We start from the raw sequence: 19,697 nt of genomic DNA, 5'->3' as shown, positions 1-19,697 counted from the left end.
TTAATAAAAACGAATAAAAAAGGCAGCAAAATGTGTTTCTTTCATAATAAAAAATAACAGAAATGTTCAGTGCAATCTTTCAATTAAGAGTATTTACAATATCAATGCTTCTGTGCGTAATCTTAGCTTCAATTCATGCTTTGTGCGATATCAGAACCTGAACATTTAATGGCACTTTGTAGGACATTTCTGTTGAATTTCCATAATAACGTCTGAATATTGTGCTTTATGGTATGTTTGAACTTTGGTAGTTACATCGCTTTTGTTTCAGGTTGAACTCGATCAATCTTGTGTCCTGCTTTTATAATGGATTATTTGGTTTGGTTGCACTAAGGAAATAATCTTGTTTTAAGGCACGGTTGTTCATCTTGTCATCTTTACCATGAAATGAAATCAATCATCAGTTTCACGCAAATGCCATATGCTGCCTTTGTGCATTTACGATGAGCTTCCATTTGATAGATTTGACACAACACTGAGCGGCCCCATTTATGCTCAGGTCATTCCAATCCATCTCACCTCCATGACATCTCTCTCGACCGCTTTGCATTGCTCGATAAAGACAGGACTAACCCCCTGTGGTGGTTTTACACTTCGAACACTCCGAACTGGACGGAACGGGACTGGAATATGGCAGAATCTCAGATGGATATGTACATCCGTCAACATGACATATCCATTTAATTTCTTTTTGTATTTTGGGTATATGTGTTCCGAGCAGTCATCTATTTGACTTTCTTTGCGGTTTCATTGTTACAGTGTGAAAACCTGGGAGGAAACCATTAGTCGCCACTTAAGTCGCCCAAATAAGTGACTAGTTGGGGTATTACTCAACAGGAAAGCAAATGTCAAAGAAAAGGTTGTCATGATGATACTAAAATGTCTTACTCGATTTTAAGGAAAAAGCTTGATGCTCAATTAGAGGTGGATCAAGAAACAATCATATTTTCATTTATCGCACTGAAACAGGTAGTTGTGGTACATGTTGTGAAATAATCGACAATATAACAGCAGACAATGGTGAAAGAAGCTGCTTAACCATCATTTTCTCTTCTAGATTGTGTGTTGTATGCACTTAACAAAGTATAATTCTATAGCAGTTGTTTAAACATGGAACTTGATCATAATATTATAATTTATATATCATTATAGCCTTTTTAAACAGTTGATATTGTAATAATTACTGTGATATTATTAATCACATTTTTGGCCATGATAATAGTACAATATTTCAATGTCATCCCATGTCTCTGCTTTATTCTAGGTTTGACACACAATACATTTATATTTTGATTGTAGATGTCGAATATGTCTTAATAATATAATTTTCTGCACAAAGTAACCATGTTGTCTTTAAAGCTCAAAGGTCATTCTAAAACTAATCAACTTTAACTTTTTCCTCAACAAAACCGTTGATATTTCAAAGACTTTTGCACATTGAAAAGACACAATTTCTCTTTTGAATTATTAATTTACTATAGAAATGGATAATAATAGTTAATTCTTCATCATTTTGAAACCCATGGCTCACAGTCACATTTAGTCAACAGTCCTCTCTCTCGTAGTCACAATTACTCTATATTCAACCAAACAATAAACAATATGAAGCCCGTACTGCCACCTCTGTGTGTGTCCCAGGAGATCTCTGCCCCGTGCCCTTAAGTCCAACCGCTTTTCTTCATTAACAGTCAGAACAAAGCGCATTGTCCCAGAAGCGGAGAGCGAACTTCGGCCCAATCCCGTGCAGCCGCCCTGTGCACCAATCAGGGAACAGAGCTGCCCTTTATTCTGCACAGAGCCTGGCACGAGACCCAGTGCTGGCATGAAGCCCCCTTCTCCCCTCACCGGACCCTCCCACACTAACCCCAAAGTCAGTGTGTACGTCCGGGCTCGAATCACTCTCCCAACCCCCGGGACAACCACCAATTAGCTCAGACAGAAATGCTGGGGGAGACATTGGAAAGGCCAGGGTATTCTCTGTCCCGAGTTTTAAGTGAGAATGCCTTGCTCAAAGTCCCATGGCGGCCCCCGGAGGTGTCTTTCCTGTCGGGGCGATTAGCTCCGTACAAGCTCTGTTGAGTTGAGACCGCTGGGATCAAGTCACTGCAAAAAGTTTAGATGACCCGTGTTCTGAATAGGCTGCTTGTCTTGATTTAAACGTTCATGTACACTGCACTGCTCCTTCAGATAACATGTATTTGTTCTCTTTTTTACAGTCTGTCCTTTGTCAAAGTTCTTTACCAAGTTCTTCAAAACCTTTATTTAAGTATATGTTTTATGTGATACTTTTACTTTTGTCCCTGCATCTGTACTTTAATGGCAACACAATTGAGTACTTCTGTCACCACTGCTCTTGCTTGAGTACTTTCTGATTGTACTGGAGTAAGATTATTCCAAAGTAAAGATACTCTTATTTGAGCTCAGTTTTTGGCTACTCTCGTATGGGGAAAAAAGGTGAAACCAGTTAGAAAGACACTGAAAAACTGATTAAAAACTAATCAAATAAGATCAGATTTTAACAGTGTATTGTGTGATCTGTTGCTTTCTTTGAAATGGGCACTTTTTCGGGGGGCACTTTTTGGGAGTTCAGTTGCTATAGCGATGTGGAAGGCAAGAACTCACCTGGCCAAGAGGCATTTATCCTAAACCTTCTGTACTTTTCTATGTTCCCAAGCACAAACAATCATAATCCTTGTTTGAGTGCTGCTTTATTGATTTCATACGCCGCCGCTGCGCTGTAGTTTTCTCCTGGAGATTAATGGAGTGTTATACGGGATTCTTTACAATACCAGGCTCACAGAAATAACAGCGCGCAAAATTTCTCATGCGCAGAGCAAGTCGGGAGGTTGTGGGAATAGACTGCCCTCAACTTAATACGTTTTGAGGACGCTGCAGGCAAATATCAGCTTATGAGTGACGTAATCAATAAGAGTGACATTTAAAGCTGGATGACAACAGTTATCTTGGTCACATTTATAAAGTTTTCTAACTTCAAGGCACACAAAAGACTAAAATATTGCATTATTGGAGACAAACACATGGCAAAACCCCACCAGAAAAGTTTCACAGTACATATTTAACATAAAGACAGCTCAAATTCTCAGATGATTATGCTGTACTTAGATGTCATATGGACACATGGGTGGAATTAGTCATTTTCTAGTTTAAATTTGCAGTTGTTTCCTGGCGGAGTTGGTATGTTTTATAGTGGTCTGCGGTCAGTGTAACGAGCAGGTGTAAGCTGCTGGTTCCTGCAGAAGGCCCGTCGTCTGCTCGTGTTTTATGTCAGCTCCACAGCTTGTTGCTAGGCTTGTCCGGCACCGCTGCTCCAAAAAGTGCACAAAAGCTGGGCAGAGTCACAGCTCCGTGGAGAAGTGCATTAGATTCGAGCCAGACTGTCCGGGATCCAAGGCGGCAGCTGGCGGTTTGGAAAGACACTCCTCAAGGCCAAAATGTTATGAATCAACAAGAATCTGTGGAAGTGAGGCTTATCGCTAACTACCTCCACAACAGCCTTCATGTGTCGCTGTGACATATTAGCTTATGCTTTTAGAAGGAGCTCTCTCATCTGACATTGAAGTTATGGTTATAACGTCCTTCAGCATGCTTGTTTTGATGGTTTTCTGTGTTAAAGTTGGAATTTTCTTGATCGACTAAGAACATATAGTGACTTATCAAGTAAAAGGGGCGTGGCACGGACCTGGCAAAAGCTCTCAAAATGAATCAGAATCAGAAAAGGTTTATTGCCATTGTGCCATTGCCATCCCATTAGGATTGGGCTAAAAAACTCTGTATCATGGGAAGTACTAGTAAACAACATCTTCATACATGAAAAGACAGCTTTCTAGACTTTCTGATTCCCAAAACTTACTGCATTCTTTCATATGTGGTCCATTCATAATAATAATAATCCCAATAAAATAATTAGTCGCTTAATAACAAATGTGGTTGACATATTAACGGACTAAACAACTAAAGGACTACAGCTCAAATTAAATGTGTGCGTTTTTGCTTTATATCTTGAAGTAGTGATACAATATTTTTCACTTTATTTATCATTCTAATATAATTTTCTGGCACGGAGGCTTTATTAGACAGTACAAAAAAAATGGGGAGAGAGAGAAGGTATAGACATCTGGCAAAGGGTCAAGGGCTGGAATCAAACCGACGACTCAGTGACAGCAACCACACATGTGCGACTCCCTTAAGCACTGCGCCACCGGCTTTTCCGCTTTCAATCTGAAACCAATCGATACCAAAAATAGTAACGACGAATACAGATGGATTCCAAACCCAACACTGTCAAAAGCAATCATTTTACATGTTCAATAATAGTATGTGAGTATGATATATTGTTTGGGTAAATAAAGTGAAACTTCCCTGTACGTACTGTGTAACTAGGTCTGTTTGTGATATGTTACAGTTGTTGATATTGCAGCACATTCGCCCCAATATTTATCCTTTGTAAAGACGCTCTTCTGAAGTTGTCATAGTAACTGCTGCGTTGACTTGCTCGGGTGTAACATCTGTGCCGCAGAATAGGACTTCTCACTTCATTTCAGAGCGTTTTCATGCTCTCTGATGAAGTTCGACGCGGGCTCCATCAAAGCAACAGGCTTTTCTACCGCACACTTCCCGGCTGCCGAGCGGGTACTGCGCGGTTTACTACAAGCGCTCGACTCTCAAAGCCAGCTACCATACATCAAATATTCAAGAACTTCGAAATCCCAAACAGCGTAGCATGTTCTGTTTTCTCGATATGCTAAAACTTAGGCCTATTATTACCGCATGTGTTTGACGGAAATCATATTTTCCACTTCTCTATCCAAACTCAATATTATCCCTAACACCTAATGAACATCTTGTACTGTTCTTTCTGTTATCGCATCCAACAAATACTATTTTCTTTCATTTGTGGCCTTGGAGGTGGAGCTGCTTCATTGCTTAATTAGAATAACTCAAGTGTGACTGGGAATATACCATTACATGACTTAAACTATTGCAAAGACACATCCCATAGAACCATGTGAGTCCTTATGCATAGGACGCACACATTTTCAGTCTAAAAAGAGAGTTGAGAACCAAACCGATGATTTCACTCAATAAGTCATTGCCCCGTGTTTACGCCTCTCACAAACAACTTTGCTGATTTATATTCTTCGCTTGCTGGAAGTACGGCTCCACCTCTGTCCAGACACTTTCGCAACCCAACATCTGGTTCTTGCCGGTGCTCCTCTGTGTTCATGTATCACGTGTTTTATTTGGACATGTTCCTGCTGTTCCAGGCCAGTTCCATAGTGTTTGCAAGAAGTTCATCCATTGTCCAAGTCAAATAGTATAATCTCAAAGGGGATGTATGGGTCAGTGGCTTCTGGTGCATTGGATCAGCTGGAGCCAGGAGAGCCAAGGTATGAGAGTTAATATTTCACAAAGATGCTATTAAAGTTTGATCGCTTCTGTGGTTTGCTCTGTTGTTTCCACATTGGTTTGAATTATTCATGGACGTCATGTTGTGAGGTTCAGTGAATGCAGGTCATTGTCAAAAAACAGTATTAGTTTTGTGATTTATTGTCAAAGATACGTGACAAAGCATATGGAACCAACCATTGAGGAGCTTTAGAGTTTAGATCCCAGAGATCATAGGCAATGGCATGGGGTTGGTTGGTTGGCGCTCTTATATGAATGTCTTGAAATGTTTGTAGTTATTTAGTCAATTAATCGGTCAGTGCCGTTTATAGGAATATATTTATTACCTTTTATTTGACTAATCATATGCACTGAGGATTTCTTTAGTCCATTACACCTTTAAAATGGATTGTTTTAGGGGCAAATGTAGCGACCTGTGATTGACTGAGAGCAACAGACTAGATAGACTGGAGGAAACAGTGCGACTGACTAACTTCACTCCGCGATCTTTAGCCTATATTGCTAATTACGAAGCTAATAAAGTAATCACATTGACCTGGTGTGGACAGTGATTGATGAAAATAACATTTATGAACTCCTCTGAATTTCAATACTCTGCAATACGCTCAGCCCGTTCTCCAGCGCCGTCCTGAAAATGACAGTATCAGTTTCCAGCGCCAGTCCAAAGAATGCGTGGAATGCTGTTGTTCGTGGGGTAAAAGCGGAGGTCAGGCCCAAACATTGGAGCTGGGCATTTGGTGCACAGCTCTCCAAACATAAACAGCAATGCAGAGCGGGAGGGGACCAGCTGAGTCGGAGAGAGAGGGGGGACCCGGGGATTACAAAGCTAATCGGAGGACAGACGGGGGACACCTGGGCCCCCACACGCTGCAGGGATTATGGACACACGCTGGGCTAATGAGCGGAGGACAGGGCCCCCCTCCACACATGCCACAGGGCTTTCTCCATTACAGTGTAGAAGCATGCCACGGCTCTTATCTCAGACAGGGGCATATGATGGAGTTTATGGACTGGTCTGTGAAAAATATGAAACATGTATCAGGTGATGTTTAGTCTTGAGGTTTTATGCGCACCGCTCTTTGATAAGGATCTTAACTATAACATAACTATTAATACACGGCAGTTTGTACTTTTTCAGTCACAAATAAACGTTAAATTGTCAATAGGGATGTCAAGATTGTTCAGTTAATTGATTATCATGATTATTCAGGTCCCAGTAGAATCATACGAACAGACAACTAATATTTGTGACTATTTTAGAAGCTAAATTAAGCCATTTCAGGTCAAACTGGACTTCAGACTTTACTATGTTTGTGCTTTTTATCTGGCTGTTTGTATCATAGTTACATTACATTTGCATTCAGAAAGTTTGATTTCATAAAGTTGATCAGATACTATTGGAACAGTAATTATTAGAATGAACAAAAATGAAGGGATGTGTCATTATAATCAATGTTTCTTCTCACAATAATCATAACACTAAAATACAATTTAAGGGCATTCCTAAATCAGTCAGTAAGTTTGGGATCCTATTATTCAGACCCATTTAGTGCCATACCTTGACATATTTCACATACAGTACGTCACAAGATGCAGAAACATAGTACGACACTAAAATACAAGTTTGACTATAAGAATCCAAAACTTGTTGAAACGTGAAGACCTAATGAACCTAGACAGACTATGTTGTAACGTCAAATTCCACTATTAACATTTAATAACCCATAGTCTCGTAGCAGTTTGCGCAACATCTGCCCAAAGTGTGTAATGTCATTAGTTAATATAAAAAGAGTCTTGCCATATTGAGAAATATAACTGTTTACCATGCTCAGTGTGGCTCCTCCTGTAATTTAAGGGAGTTCTTTAAAGTCACTCTATTGCACATGTACTAACCTACTAACAGCTGAGCCAACTATTCAAGACAACTCCCATCTTTGTCAACACCACCTGACCATCTTTCCAAAGTCATCAACTATGACGCAATCGGAAACAACACGGTAATAATGATGAACAATACACGTCAAAATGATCTTACGGTACGTCCTGTACATTTGCTTTCAGATGAAGTATTGAGTCATTGTAAAATATTTGTCATGACTAGTCTTCAACAGTATTTCATTTTGTCAGCGTTTCGCCTGTTGTGGCTTGTTGCTATTGCTGCCTCTCATTTAGAAACAGCGGGACGTCTCCGAGTGCAGCGGCTCAGCGAGATTGGAACATTTACTTTGAATGATGCAAATCCCGTGTTTACTCCAATCCAGAAGACGACTCATTATCTTCTTCTGCTGTGGAGTCTTGTTGTATACGAAAGCTGTAATAACTGTATTGATTATTGCGGTGAATGATGGCGGCAGAGGGGAGTTGTTGTTTTGTGTTGTGGTGCATTAGCGGGGAAACCAGGAAGAGTGCGTAGGTGTGTCTGTGGATCACGGCCGAGCCCCCAAGGACGGATCATTCCCCAACGCTTCGGGATAAGCTCTGAACTTCATAATCGGGCAACTGTGCACACAAGGATTTCATGTATCTGAATAAAGATGGGGCTGTTCATATGATCAGCTACCGGGGGGAAAAAAGTGCAGAAAGCTAGATTTAGTTGGATAAAAGTCAAAGAATGCATCCTGAATGGTAAGGTTTATGAAGCGATGCAAAACTATGTGGAGTTCTGATGTTTAAGATGCTGGACTCCCAGACCTGGAAATACACATTACCGTTGTAATAAAGTTTGTTGGAGTAGAAGAAGAGAAATATGAACTCAAGAACTTTTAATTTTATGTCATAAAGTAAAATCTGTTTTGCCCCGGAACAGATGTATTGTAAAAGCTGCTCTTAAGGTGAAAATGAGACTGCTGTGTGCTGGCTGCATCTAATTATATAGCGTTTTAATTCCCCACGAAACAGAAACCGTGTTGTTAGCATGCTAGTTGTCGCTAGATTTAGTGTGATGGAAAGAAATATGGGCAAGGAAGCAATGTGGACCGCTACAAAGAGTTTTAAAACGTTTTTTTTTTCATGTTTTTAAGACTGTAAAATTCAGCTTCAGCGCCTTTAAAGACGTCACTAAAAGCCAAATCAACATTGAGCATTGTTGTATGGCATGTATGGCGTAATCCTAGTGGTAAATTCAAACATACCTCGGACATAAAGTAATTCTAAGTGAAGTTTAATTGTATCTCCACCTGAACAATCATTGCGCTGGATTAAATTCAGGTAACCATTGAAAACCGAAAGTGCATGCCTTTTGTAATCATCTATATCAAGACTATTCGCGGTAAAGATTGAACATTTCCTGTAAATATTGTGCGTACTTCACACAGGGCAGATTTCCACGGCCAGGCTGTTTACTCATACCTTGGGGTTGCTTCAGGGTCAACACAGACGACTGAAGTAGGTGAGTTTTCCGTCTGAAACTGGCCTCTGTTAGTGTCTCTGGTCCCAGCTGCTGTCCCACGTGACGCTGGAGCCGCCTCAGTCGCTCTGTGGGCCGTGTGTTGTGTTGAGCCCTGTTTGTTTTGCTCTCAGCTGCCGTGAAGGCCGTGTTTCCGGAGACCTCCTGGAAGGTGCCGGGTGGCCGCCCGGATCAAGGCCCCGTCAGGGCACTATTTTTACTGCTTTAGATGAGTCAGCTTTTCAAATGAAATGATACATACAATAACATGTATCTGATGGCTCATTTTTGTTTGTTTGTTGGTGTTAGAATTAAATAAGTAGGTAGTTTAATAGATAAAAGAGTCTGGAGTGATTAATTAATTCTTGAAAGGACAAACCTAAATTATTCCTTTGTTATGGTCATGTTGCCTAAGGAGGAGAGGAGGAGATGGAGAGGCTGAGGAGGCTGCTGGAGCCGAAAATAATATTCTATGTGAAAGAGCGGCACGCAATTGTGAAGTGGAAGGAAAATTATGCATGATGTACTTAATAAAAAGAAAGAAGAAATACTGCAGTGCAGTGCAGCGTACAATAGCATTCATGATTCATGCCCCTGAGTCAATACTTTATGGAAACGCCTTTCTCTGCAATTACAGATACTTTTGGAGGTTGTCTCTACCAGCTTTGCACACCTGTAGACTGACATTTTGCCTGTTCTTCTTTGAAAAACAGTTCAAGCTCAGTAAGATTTGATTTTTGAGAGTGTTTGTGAACAGCAGTCTTCGGATTCTCTTGGATTTAGGTCTGGACTTTGACTGGGCCATTCTCACACATGAATATGTTTTGTTTTAAACCATTGTAGCTCTGGCTTTATGTTCAGGGTTGTGGTCCTGCTGAAGGTGACTGGCAAACTGCAAACAGGACTTCTTATGGCTGTTTTTCAAACATGCTCCCATGAATTCCAGATTTGTGTAGTGCATGAGTATTAGTTCTCCTGAGGACAGATTGTCTGATCCATCTGAGCTGTGTCTCTGCTGCTCCTCCAGAGTTCCCATGAGCCTCTCTGCAGCATCTCTGATCAGTGCTCTCCCTGATCATGTATGATTTGGTGGACGGCCATGTCTTTGTAGGTTTCGAGTTGTGCCGTACATTTCTACTTCCTGATGATGGATTGAACAGTGCTCTGTGAGATGTTTAAAGTTTATGTTTACAAGCTAAACCTGCATTAAAATTCTTCACAACTTTATCCCCGACCTGTCTGTGTTCCTTGGTTCGTTGATGCTGTTTGCTCCAACATTTTCTTAACAAACAACTTTGGCCTTTCTTTGGAACAGCCATATTTATACAGAGATTAGGGTTATGTGGACTCTATTTAATCATGAGGTCAATGTTCAATCTTTCAGCAATCATCAGGCCACTTCTGCCACTTGTTTCCCTCAGGGAAAAGAGGCTAGATACTTTGACTTTATTGATTTATTTTTAATCTGGAAATCATGTATAATTTTCTTCCACTTCACAATTGTGTCACTTTGTGTTGCTCTTTTACAAAAAAATGCCAATACAAGTTATTTAAGTGTGTGATTGTGACGTGATGAAAGTAACATGGAGGTAATAAGATGAGATAAATGCTTCAGTCTGAGATTCCACATTATCTGCAAAACATGCCTGAAATTTTCCTCAAAAACATAGCTAGCCTAACTATATCATTAGTAAGTTTTTGTGTACAAAGCATTATATCTAATATTCTGTATTCAAAAACGGAATAAAATAAAATAGACTATATAATAAGCGTTCCAAAGTGCAAATGGGTGGAAAGGGATTTGGTTCCTTCAGGACTTTACTCAGCTCGCAGATGTGGGACAGCTGCTCTGGACCTGAAATGTCAGTTTGGCAAAGTCAGTTAAACCCCACATCTGATAGAAATGAATGGTCACACAGTTCTATATAAATTCCATAAATGTCCATTTCACAGTTTCCCATTCTTCTTTCAGTCCACTTGACCTCTTTATGTATTGTTGAAACCCTTATATATATACATAACTCTCACAGTTGTGTTTTATCTCACAGCACACTTTTTCCTCTTCGGAAAGATTCCTATTACAAACTCAACATTGGGCTGTTTGGCTTTTAGAGGCTGAATTGACATAATGTCTGCAGGCAGCGATGGTTAGAACAGATGATGCGGGAGAACATTTATTTCGCCAAGTTTCATTGTAAATTCATATCAGACCAGTATTTCGCACGATTGGAACACATGCCATTTCCCCCGCAATCTTTCAGATAAACCCTTAATTATGTTTGGATTTGTCTAAAATACAGTTTGTCCTTCTGAAGAACACCATTAATAACACAACTACTAGCCGATGGTAAGGCGACCTGGCTAGCCGAGCGCCCGTCACAGCTCATTAGCACTGGCGCTTGGGAAATGAGGCTAAAAGATGTGGTTGGCTGAATTGGGAATGCACTAGCGGACAGGATATCCACAACTTTTCAAACAGTATACATATCATATCATGTGCATCAACAATTCTCACATTTCTAAATAACATAAAGGCTTGTCTGTGGGTTTCTTGATGTATAATGGAATATTTGAATGTTTTTTTTTTAGAAGTTGGAGGGTTAGTAACCACACTGAGTCAACGGAACCCTCTACACTTCCCAGTAGTGGTTGCTTTGGAAAACAAATGTCATTTCCTCATTTTTTTCAACCTTTTTTTTCTTTTTTCACGACCTTTATGTGACTGATCTTTGGTCCATTTGTTGGGATTGTTGATCAGGCTAGTTAACAGTTGAAGTGTTAAATGTAAGCTTGGTTTACATCATTCCATTTAAACACAACATCTCGCTTCTGTTGCTGGTCCTTTTCTAAAGTTGTTTTGTTAGGATCATGTGAAAAAGCCCTGATTGTAACCAAGATAGTCAATGGAACACAGCCTTAAACCCTATGGTGGCATCACTTGCATAATTAAATCTGACATAAATTTACTTAATATACTAAAATACTTTTTAATTGGGTTTTTTCACCTACACTTCCAAAACTAGACAATAGATAGAGCATTTTGTTGCTTACAAAGACTGGATTGGTTAATATTGTCTCTCTAGGAATGACCATTACTCAGCCTCATAATAGTTCCAGTTCACTGTTCACTGCACCGTCTCTGTCACCACATCGATTTTACATTTCACTTTTTTAGATTAGAGTTTTGAACCCTAAATCTAAGACCGGGAATAACACTGTTGTCTGTGTCTGACTATAATCCCGGAGTTAGCTGTTGTGTCATCCATCTTCCATGGTTGGAAACTGCGGACGAGAAAAACCAGCTTCTGAGCACACACTGATCGATGACCTATTAGTCCAATGAATGAGCCACCACACTTAAGCTTTTGTCTGTTCTGCCCTGGAAACTGGGGCTGGACTATAGGTGATAGATGCTAATATCGACCTTGGATGTTATTCAGGATTTTTCCAAATATGTTTGGTCTGATATTGAAGATTTTACTAACATATTATGTGGATATTTGTTTTAATCTGACCATGTGTCCCAGAGTGTCACCAGTGTCTTACCACTATTACATCCCAGACAAATACATTTAGTATTTATCTTTACAAAAAGTCTCTACCCTCTCTCTTCTCTATCCCCATTTCACGTCACAATGTCATTCAGGCCAGAAAAAGCTTTTTGTTGTTGTCTCCAAACTTGTTTTTGACCCGTAGGCTTTATTGGACAGAAATGTGAAGTTTGAAATGGGAATGAAACTGTGGAAGGACAAACAGCAAATTGTCGGATTCAAACTGTGAACGCTGTGGTCCACCCCACACATGTACCATCCACTCAACCACCTAGAGGCATGGGCCAGGAAAAATGTAGACTTTTATACACTTCTAAAATGTTAGTACAATTTGCGGGCCTTGAGTTTTAAATACATATATCTACATTGGCAAATATCTGCCAAGACTGCCATTTTGAGTGTACGTATATTGTCCAAGTAAGCATCAATTGTTTTAATTATTCTGCTGACATGTTTGCATTTTTACTTCTAATCCCTCTTTACACTGTATGCTGCACGCTGTTTAATAGTTTCAAACCTTTTTGTTTTTGGGTGTGGTGAAAGAAAGATTCTACAGTAAAAATAGTCAAATGTTAATGAACTGTCGTGTTTGAACATGGAACAGATGCTGATAAAGGAAGTGGAAAAAGCAGCCTCATGCAAAAGTTGAGCAACACGTTTTAGTTTCACCACATGGGTCAGTCTCAGAACAGTCTTCCAAGAAAGGAAACAAATTGGATGAGAAATTGTTTTTCTTGTTGAGAATTTCGATGCACAGAAAGTAGACTGCCGTGTATTGGGCAAGATACTTCCACTTAAACTGTGTGTGATTGTGTGCTCGGTGGTATCCTAGAACTGCTGATCCGTCAGTCTGACCCGCGGCAGCTATGGCTACAGACCAAAACAATTGTTATTTGAATAGCACTTAAAATAGAGAGTTTAAAATAATCCGTAATCACAATTATTCAGGTCGCAATATGATCTTAAGAACTAAAAAACAAACGATATCTGAAGCAAAATTAAGTCTTTTTAATTCAATCTGTTCTAAAATAAGTACAATTAATGTAAAGTGCTTTCAATGTGCCTGTTTATATCATAATAAAGACTTTACTTTTCTGATCACATGCTATTGGAACAGTAATGAATTATGAAAGAAAATAAAGGAGTTCACTTTTTGCTGTCAATAATTGTGTATAATTGTTATAATGTGATGTTTCTTCTCACAATAATAATCATAGCACTAAAATTCAATATGATGACATCCCAACGTCAAATCCACTCAAGCCGTTAATACATCAATTGTGACTGAATTCTGTTTCTGACTTAAGTTTTAATACCATAATAATAAAACTATAACTGGTACACTGTTTATCCAAATCTTTTGAACGGCTTCAGCTTCTATATTATCCAACTTTACTTCCGCTCAGCTGGTCGTGTGGCTCTGGATTCCTCTTGATGCTTATTTTATTACAACATGGTGCAACTTGTCATGTGGTTCTCAACAGCCTTATATCTTTCTGCCTCAGCACACAGCTCTTTGATAACTTCCCCCTTTGAGTCCTCTGCAGCTCTTCACATGCCAGATATTTTGGTCCTTTTCCTAATTAGTGGCCTCTCTGCCCAACATATATTTTTCTTGGTTGTATTCTTGGCAGATGTGGTAGGCTTCAAGTTCAACTGACAGGGCAATCTCGTCACGCGCCTGTCTTTTACTGTTACTTGTCTATATTCTAAATGGACGATGCTGTCAGGTTGAATCAGTCGATGCGTATACTGTAAATGTCAGGTAAATGTTTGTCTTTTGTGTCTCCCGCAGAACTCCATGAACCTTCCTCCGGACAAAGCCAGGCTCCTGCGGCAGTACGACAACGAGAAGAAGTGGGAACTCATCTGTGACCAGGTGGGCCAATGACGTCACATCTTTGTTATTGACGCCAAACTGACGAGGAGTGTAATAGTTGAACTTGAAGGAGACATATTAAGCTTTTTTCAGGCCCTTATAAGTACTAAACTATAACATTATTTTGCTTTTTTTTATTGTAAACTGCAATGTTGATGTAAAACAGCTTAGTAATAGAAACAGATCCATTTACTTCCTGTTCAAAACTGCAGAACCGATAAGCCCCGCCCTGTATTTATGCTCGAGCATCAGTTGCAGATTACTTAAACATGCAGGGATCAATCAAAATACAACCTTGAGTAAACTAATCATGAGGAAGCCCTGTTGTAACAAGGGTTTAAAGCTCATCCCAGTTGATTTTGCAACAATAAGGCCAAAATCTACCTGGCTGCTCCACAGTTCCATTAAAACCATATTTTTCTGCTCCAACATTGGTGAATTTCCTGTTTGAAGATTCGTTCAAATACAGTGACTCATCCACAGAAGATTATTATTGCCTTCCATTTTGACTTTAAATTATAGAGAACACATTCTATTCTTACAAACCAAATGTGGAAGTAGTAGTTTCGATTTGACCAAGTTTTTCACTTTTTACTATAACATAGATGCTGAATCAGTTGGATGAGGCTAAGAATATCCTCCACTGTATATTTTAACATTTATCGTCAATATTGTGATGACTTAACTTTTAAAAATTGGCACGAGAGCAGATATGGGACATTTAAATGATTGTAGGACTCACTTTCCCATTCTAGGTAAGCTAAGTACCGTAAGTGTTTTGTGAGTCAATGCTTGAACTCACTGGTCAAAACAATATTTCTTGACTAAATGCACATGTTTCCTATTGTTTCATCATTCTCATGTTCATCACTCCACCCATTTTTGATAACTCAATCCAGCACTGAACGTCAACTGTGTCATGGCTACACTAAAACCCCCTACGTCACCATGGCAACAGTGATGCAGGTTCACAGAGCGGCTAGAGCAGGTAGTCTACTGGCACAAACCTAAACACCGCATGCACAAGGTTGAGTTATTGAAATTTTTTGAGCAATTATCCATTATGAAAAGACAGGGTCACTTCTGCAGATTTGCTTCACTTATTATGGCAATTACGGCTCAAACAAAGCATTCAAACAAACAACTTTTTAGTTCCATGTCTGTTCACTTCCACTATTTGATCCTCATTAGGGAACTGCACTTGTTCCATGGACAATTAGAGCAATACAATAAAAAGAGAACTGTGATTTTAACTGAAACACATTGAATCAAATTCAGTTGCAGTTTATAGATTCTCTGAGTTTTATTTTTTGTAAATTGTCCTGGTTTAGTTTTAGTTTTTTCTGAAGGCAATCAAGATTTTTGGGTGACCTGGCTTTCAGGGTTGGACCATGTCGGCACATACTGTATAGAGATTATATAAATGACATCACAATATTCAGAATTTTAGCAGTGAGTGGTGAAATTATATCAGTCAATATGAGTAATGACATTTTCTCAAAAGAGCTCAAAACACATCTAAAATGTCTCATTACAATCTAATAAATCTACAACTTGCTTCTAAAAAAAATAAAATCAAGTGAACAAGAAAAGGAGGCTGGGGTTTGCCTTGTTTGAAAAATGACTTTGTTGCTGTACTGATGTGACTGTAAGCTCAATGGGAACATATTAAGAGTAATGTTGTGCCAGAGGTTCCTGTACAGGCCTGACTGGCAGAGGACAAAAGGTTGATTCATCTGGAGGAAGTAGAAAATCATTGGATAAAATCTGTACTCACAACCTGGGAAGAACTAATTTATATAAACATATAACCTAAACAAAGATGTTAAAATCTCTGTTGGCTTATTGTCAAAGCTTTACTCCTAGTTGAAGTGTCCTTTATCTCCCCCTGCTATTGACTAAGCGATAATGGAGAAACTCCTTTCAGTTTCTGAATTAATTTCAGCTAAACAGAAGCCAAAATGACACCAGTGCATAACCTCTATAGCTATTGCAGCCTGATGAAAAAAAAAGGAAAATCTTATGGTGCTGTGACTATGACATATGACCTTAAAGTCCATCCCTCCGTATCCGACCACATTCAACAACTTTTCCCTCTTTCCCTGCAACCTGAGGTCATCACCCTGTTCAGAGGGGCTGAGCAGAGCCTCACTGAGCTCTCTGTGTGAAAACGGACTCTTCTTTTCCACGCACCTCTGTCGTCTTTCCTGTTTTGCGATCACGTCTGGCAGTGATAAATGTGATGCAGCCGATAGCGGCGCAGCAGAGACCAGACGTAGCATGATCTCATTTCAGCGTCTCCACGGAGAGCGGGGAACACCGTCAAATTATGCAAGCTGCTCCTCTCCTCCCAAAACTGCACCACCTCAGAGGATCTGCTTTTGTCCAAACATGAGAAACATGAGGGTAAAAATATGTAGATTAACTTCTGCGTTCTAGTTTTGGGACTGGAGACAGGTATGAAAGTGATGATGTGATAAAAAAAAAAAAACATGGTGGCGGTGTGCTCAATATTAAGGGAAATGTGTTCACTGTGTGGTGCATCAGTTTGCAGATTTCACTGTACCCCAATATAGTAAGATTAAACCACATATGAGGAGCTTTCTCACCTGCATGGAGCTTGTAACCTTTCCAATTTCATGATACAAATTTTGTACTTTTACTTTTTAGTACTTTTAGTTTGGTGGTGCAGCATAAAACATATTTGTTAACATCAAATTATGGCGTTTAGTGTACTTTCATAATGTCAATATATAATGGATGTTTTGGATTGAAATAAAACCTACACACAGTCTAGTAAATATTTGTATTTTGACACCTGAATAAGTTTTTAACATTGTGCAGTTCCCTCAAAGCCATGGTTATTATCAAGCAAAACGCGCTCAGCTTTGTTTGTTGTTCCACATAATTTGTCAGTGTCAACGCTACAGTTGTACGTTTTGTCAACCATTTGCCACTTTGTCATACTTGATGTTTCCAAAAGACTGAAGAGCTAATGTACAGTTGAAGGCTTACAAATAGTGCTGTTTTACACTGCTCTTGCAAGTGTGTGGGACGGTCGATGTAGTATATATATATTCTCCTTAAATACAATTATAAAGCTAAGATCTGTTAAGCCTGTGTTTAGCATGCAGAGTAGTCTGGCTTTTATCGTAGCTAATGTGTAAACCACATTTTACTCTACGACCCCTTAAGCCATTTGGATGCTCTGTAATGGCCTATGCAGGAATTGACACTTAATGTTGCGTGTGTCTGTAACATTTTTAGGAAGTTTAATTCATCCATCCATCCATCCATCCATCCATCTTCTACCGCTTTATCCAGGGCCAGGTCGCGGGGGCAGCAGTCTAACCAGGGCTTGTAAAGTTAACATGATGAATAAAATAAAACTCTTCCACCTGCAATGGCCTAAACTGCCTCGACACAGCAAACTCAGCAAGATTGAATCATTTGCCAAAATTCATTCAAAGTTTGCACAGAAAGTAATAAGGCCACAAGCCGTTGAGTTGCTGCCTACAAAGACCAGGATGTGTCCCTAAAGCTAAAACAAACTGCAGTGAACTGACTTGTTCTAAATGCAAATGAGCTCTGATTTCAATAACAGACACTTTCAGACAGAGCACCTGAAGGAAGGACACATCTGTTCTCCTTCATGCAGCCCCGGTGGTCCACGCAAAACACACACACACAAACACACACACACAAACACAAACACGCATGCACAAACACGCACACACACACACACACATACACACACACGCACGCACAACACGCACGCACAAACACGCACACACACACACACACACACACACATGCACACACACAAACACGCACGCACAAACACGCACGCACAAACACACGCACAAACAGACACACACACACACGCACGCACACGCACACACACACACACACACACACACACGCACGCACACGCACACACACACACACACACACACACACACACACGCACGCACGCACACGCACACACACACACACACACACACACACACACACACACACACACACGCACGCACACGCACACACACACACACACACACACACACACACTTCCAAGCCTTGATTCTCCTCTCACCCTGATCCAAACCAGCACTAATCCTCTGTAGGTCTATTTACAGCACAATGGTGAGAGATCGAACCTAAACCTGTGGCTGGTGAACTCAGACAGCCTGTCACACGCAGCTGATGGAGTCACATGTCACTCATTCCGTCTCCGTGACAACCCTCCAGCAACTCATCATAACTCACATTAATGAGACTAATGCACATAATTAGAGTTTGACCTCCAGCACACTCCCATGTCACACTCACCTGCTGATGAAGAGCTGTGCAGGCTTTGGGTTCAACTGTATGTTACTTACTGGGGCTTTGGTCAACTTTGTATTGCAGTTAAAAAGTGATTAGTGACTTAATATGCATTGAAACAAAATCTAAAATACAGCAGTTTTTGCAGAATTTTTTGCTTTTTTTGACACATTATTGGTCATTACTCAATATTCTCCTTTTATTTATCTAATTTAGAGGTGACAAAGATAAATCTGTCAGAACTCCTGCCATGGACACAATCAGTGGATATCTTTGGCACAAAAAGGCTCTCACAAAAAAGACAAATAACAATTTATAATGGGATTGTTAAATGACAGACTTCAAATGAATTTTGCTGCATTTACTTCATTAACACAACATTTAATTCCCTCTGAGGAACTTTTTTTTTTTTAACATAAGTGCTTTTGACTCCTAGGCAGAGTCCACCCAGAAACAATGTATTTTTAGAAATGAATAAATATTTTCATTACATAAAAAGGTGCTCATTATATTGCATCAGTGCAGTTGTTAGCCTTCTTTCTAAGTGTTATTAGTCTACAATATAAGGCCTTTCCGATATGTTAAGCTCTGCTCAGTTGAACCAGTCTCATTCTTTGCGTGTGAATACTGCAGTTCCATTGTACAGATCAAATCACTTCCCAAACAGGCTAATTACACACCATTATTAAGGTTAATCTCCAGCCTTTTCTTTTCACATGTATTCATTCAACTGTTATTCACAGGTGACTGGTACACGTTACACAAACGCTTACCACACTCTGTTTACATATTTATATCCTCCAACCGCTGTATTTCCACGCTTCCTGACTTTCTGTTTCTTTTCTGTTTTGCAGGAGCGATTCCAAGTGAAAAACCCCCCTCACACGTACATACAGAAACTGCGCGGTTATCTGGACCCGGCAGTAACGCGGAAGGTGAGTGCTCCTCCTGTCTGTCACTCTGAGCCCGGTCCAACACTAGCTCTGCTCTGGCCCTGACCCCATCTGTGCAGGATATCCCCCCACAGCTGAGAAAAGAGGGGACACGCCATGGGAACGGCTGTGACACAACCAGCCAACCAGACACGGTTGTTTATCTAAAACGCCCTCGATCACACATTGCACCAGGAGGG

The 19,697-nt window shown here is 40.0% G+C and overlaps 1 protein-coding gene across 4 annotated transcripts in view; it reads left to right on the top strand.

Annotated features, from left to right (window-relative positions):
• LOC140359441 (formin-like protein 2) overlaps positions 1-19,697 on the top strand; it is a 71,967-nt gene that overhangs the window by 7,279 nt on the left and 44,991 nt on the right. For all 4 annotated transcript variants that reach the window (XM_072444369.1, XM_072444372.1, XM_072444368.1 and 1 more), the window contains exons 2-3: positions 14,159-14,242; positions 19,420-19,500. In XM_072444369.1, coding sequence (XP_072300470.1) covers positions 14,159-14,242; positions 19,420-19,500 — 165 coding nt within the window. The remainder of the gene's footprint in view (positions 1-14,158; positions 14,243-19,419; positions 19,501-19,697) is intronic.

Source organism: Eucyclogobius newberryi, unplaced genomic scaffold (assembly GCF_026437365.1).
Source record: "Eucyclogobius newberryi isolate DKJ021-1_F unplaced genomic scaffold, fEucNew1.0.hap1 SCAF_14, whole genome shotgun sequence".
Classification (NCBI taxonomy): Eukaryota; Metazoa; Chordata; class Actinopteri; order Gobiiformes; family Gobiidae; genus Eucyclogobius; species Eucyclogobius newberryi.
Note: the sequence above shows the minus strand (reverse complement) of the source record. Positions and strands in the feature narration are given on the sequence as shown.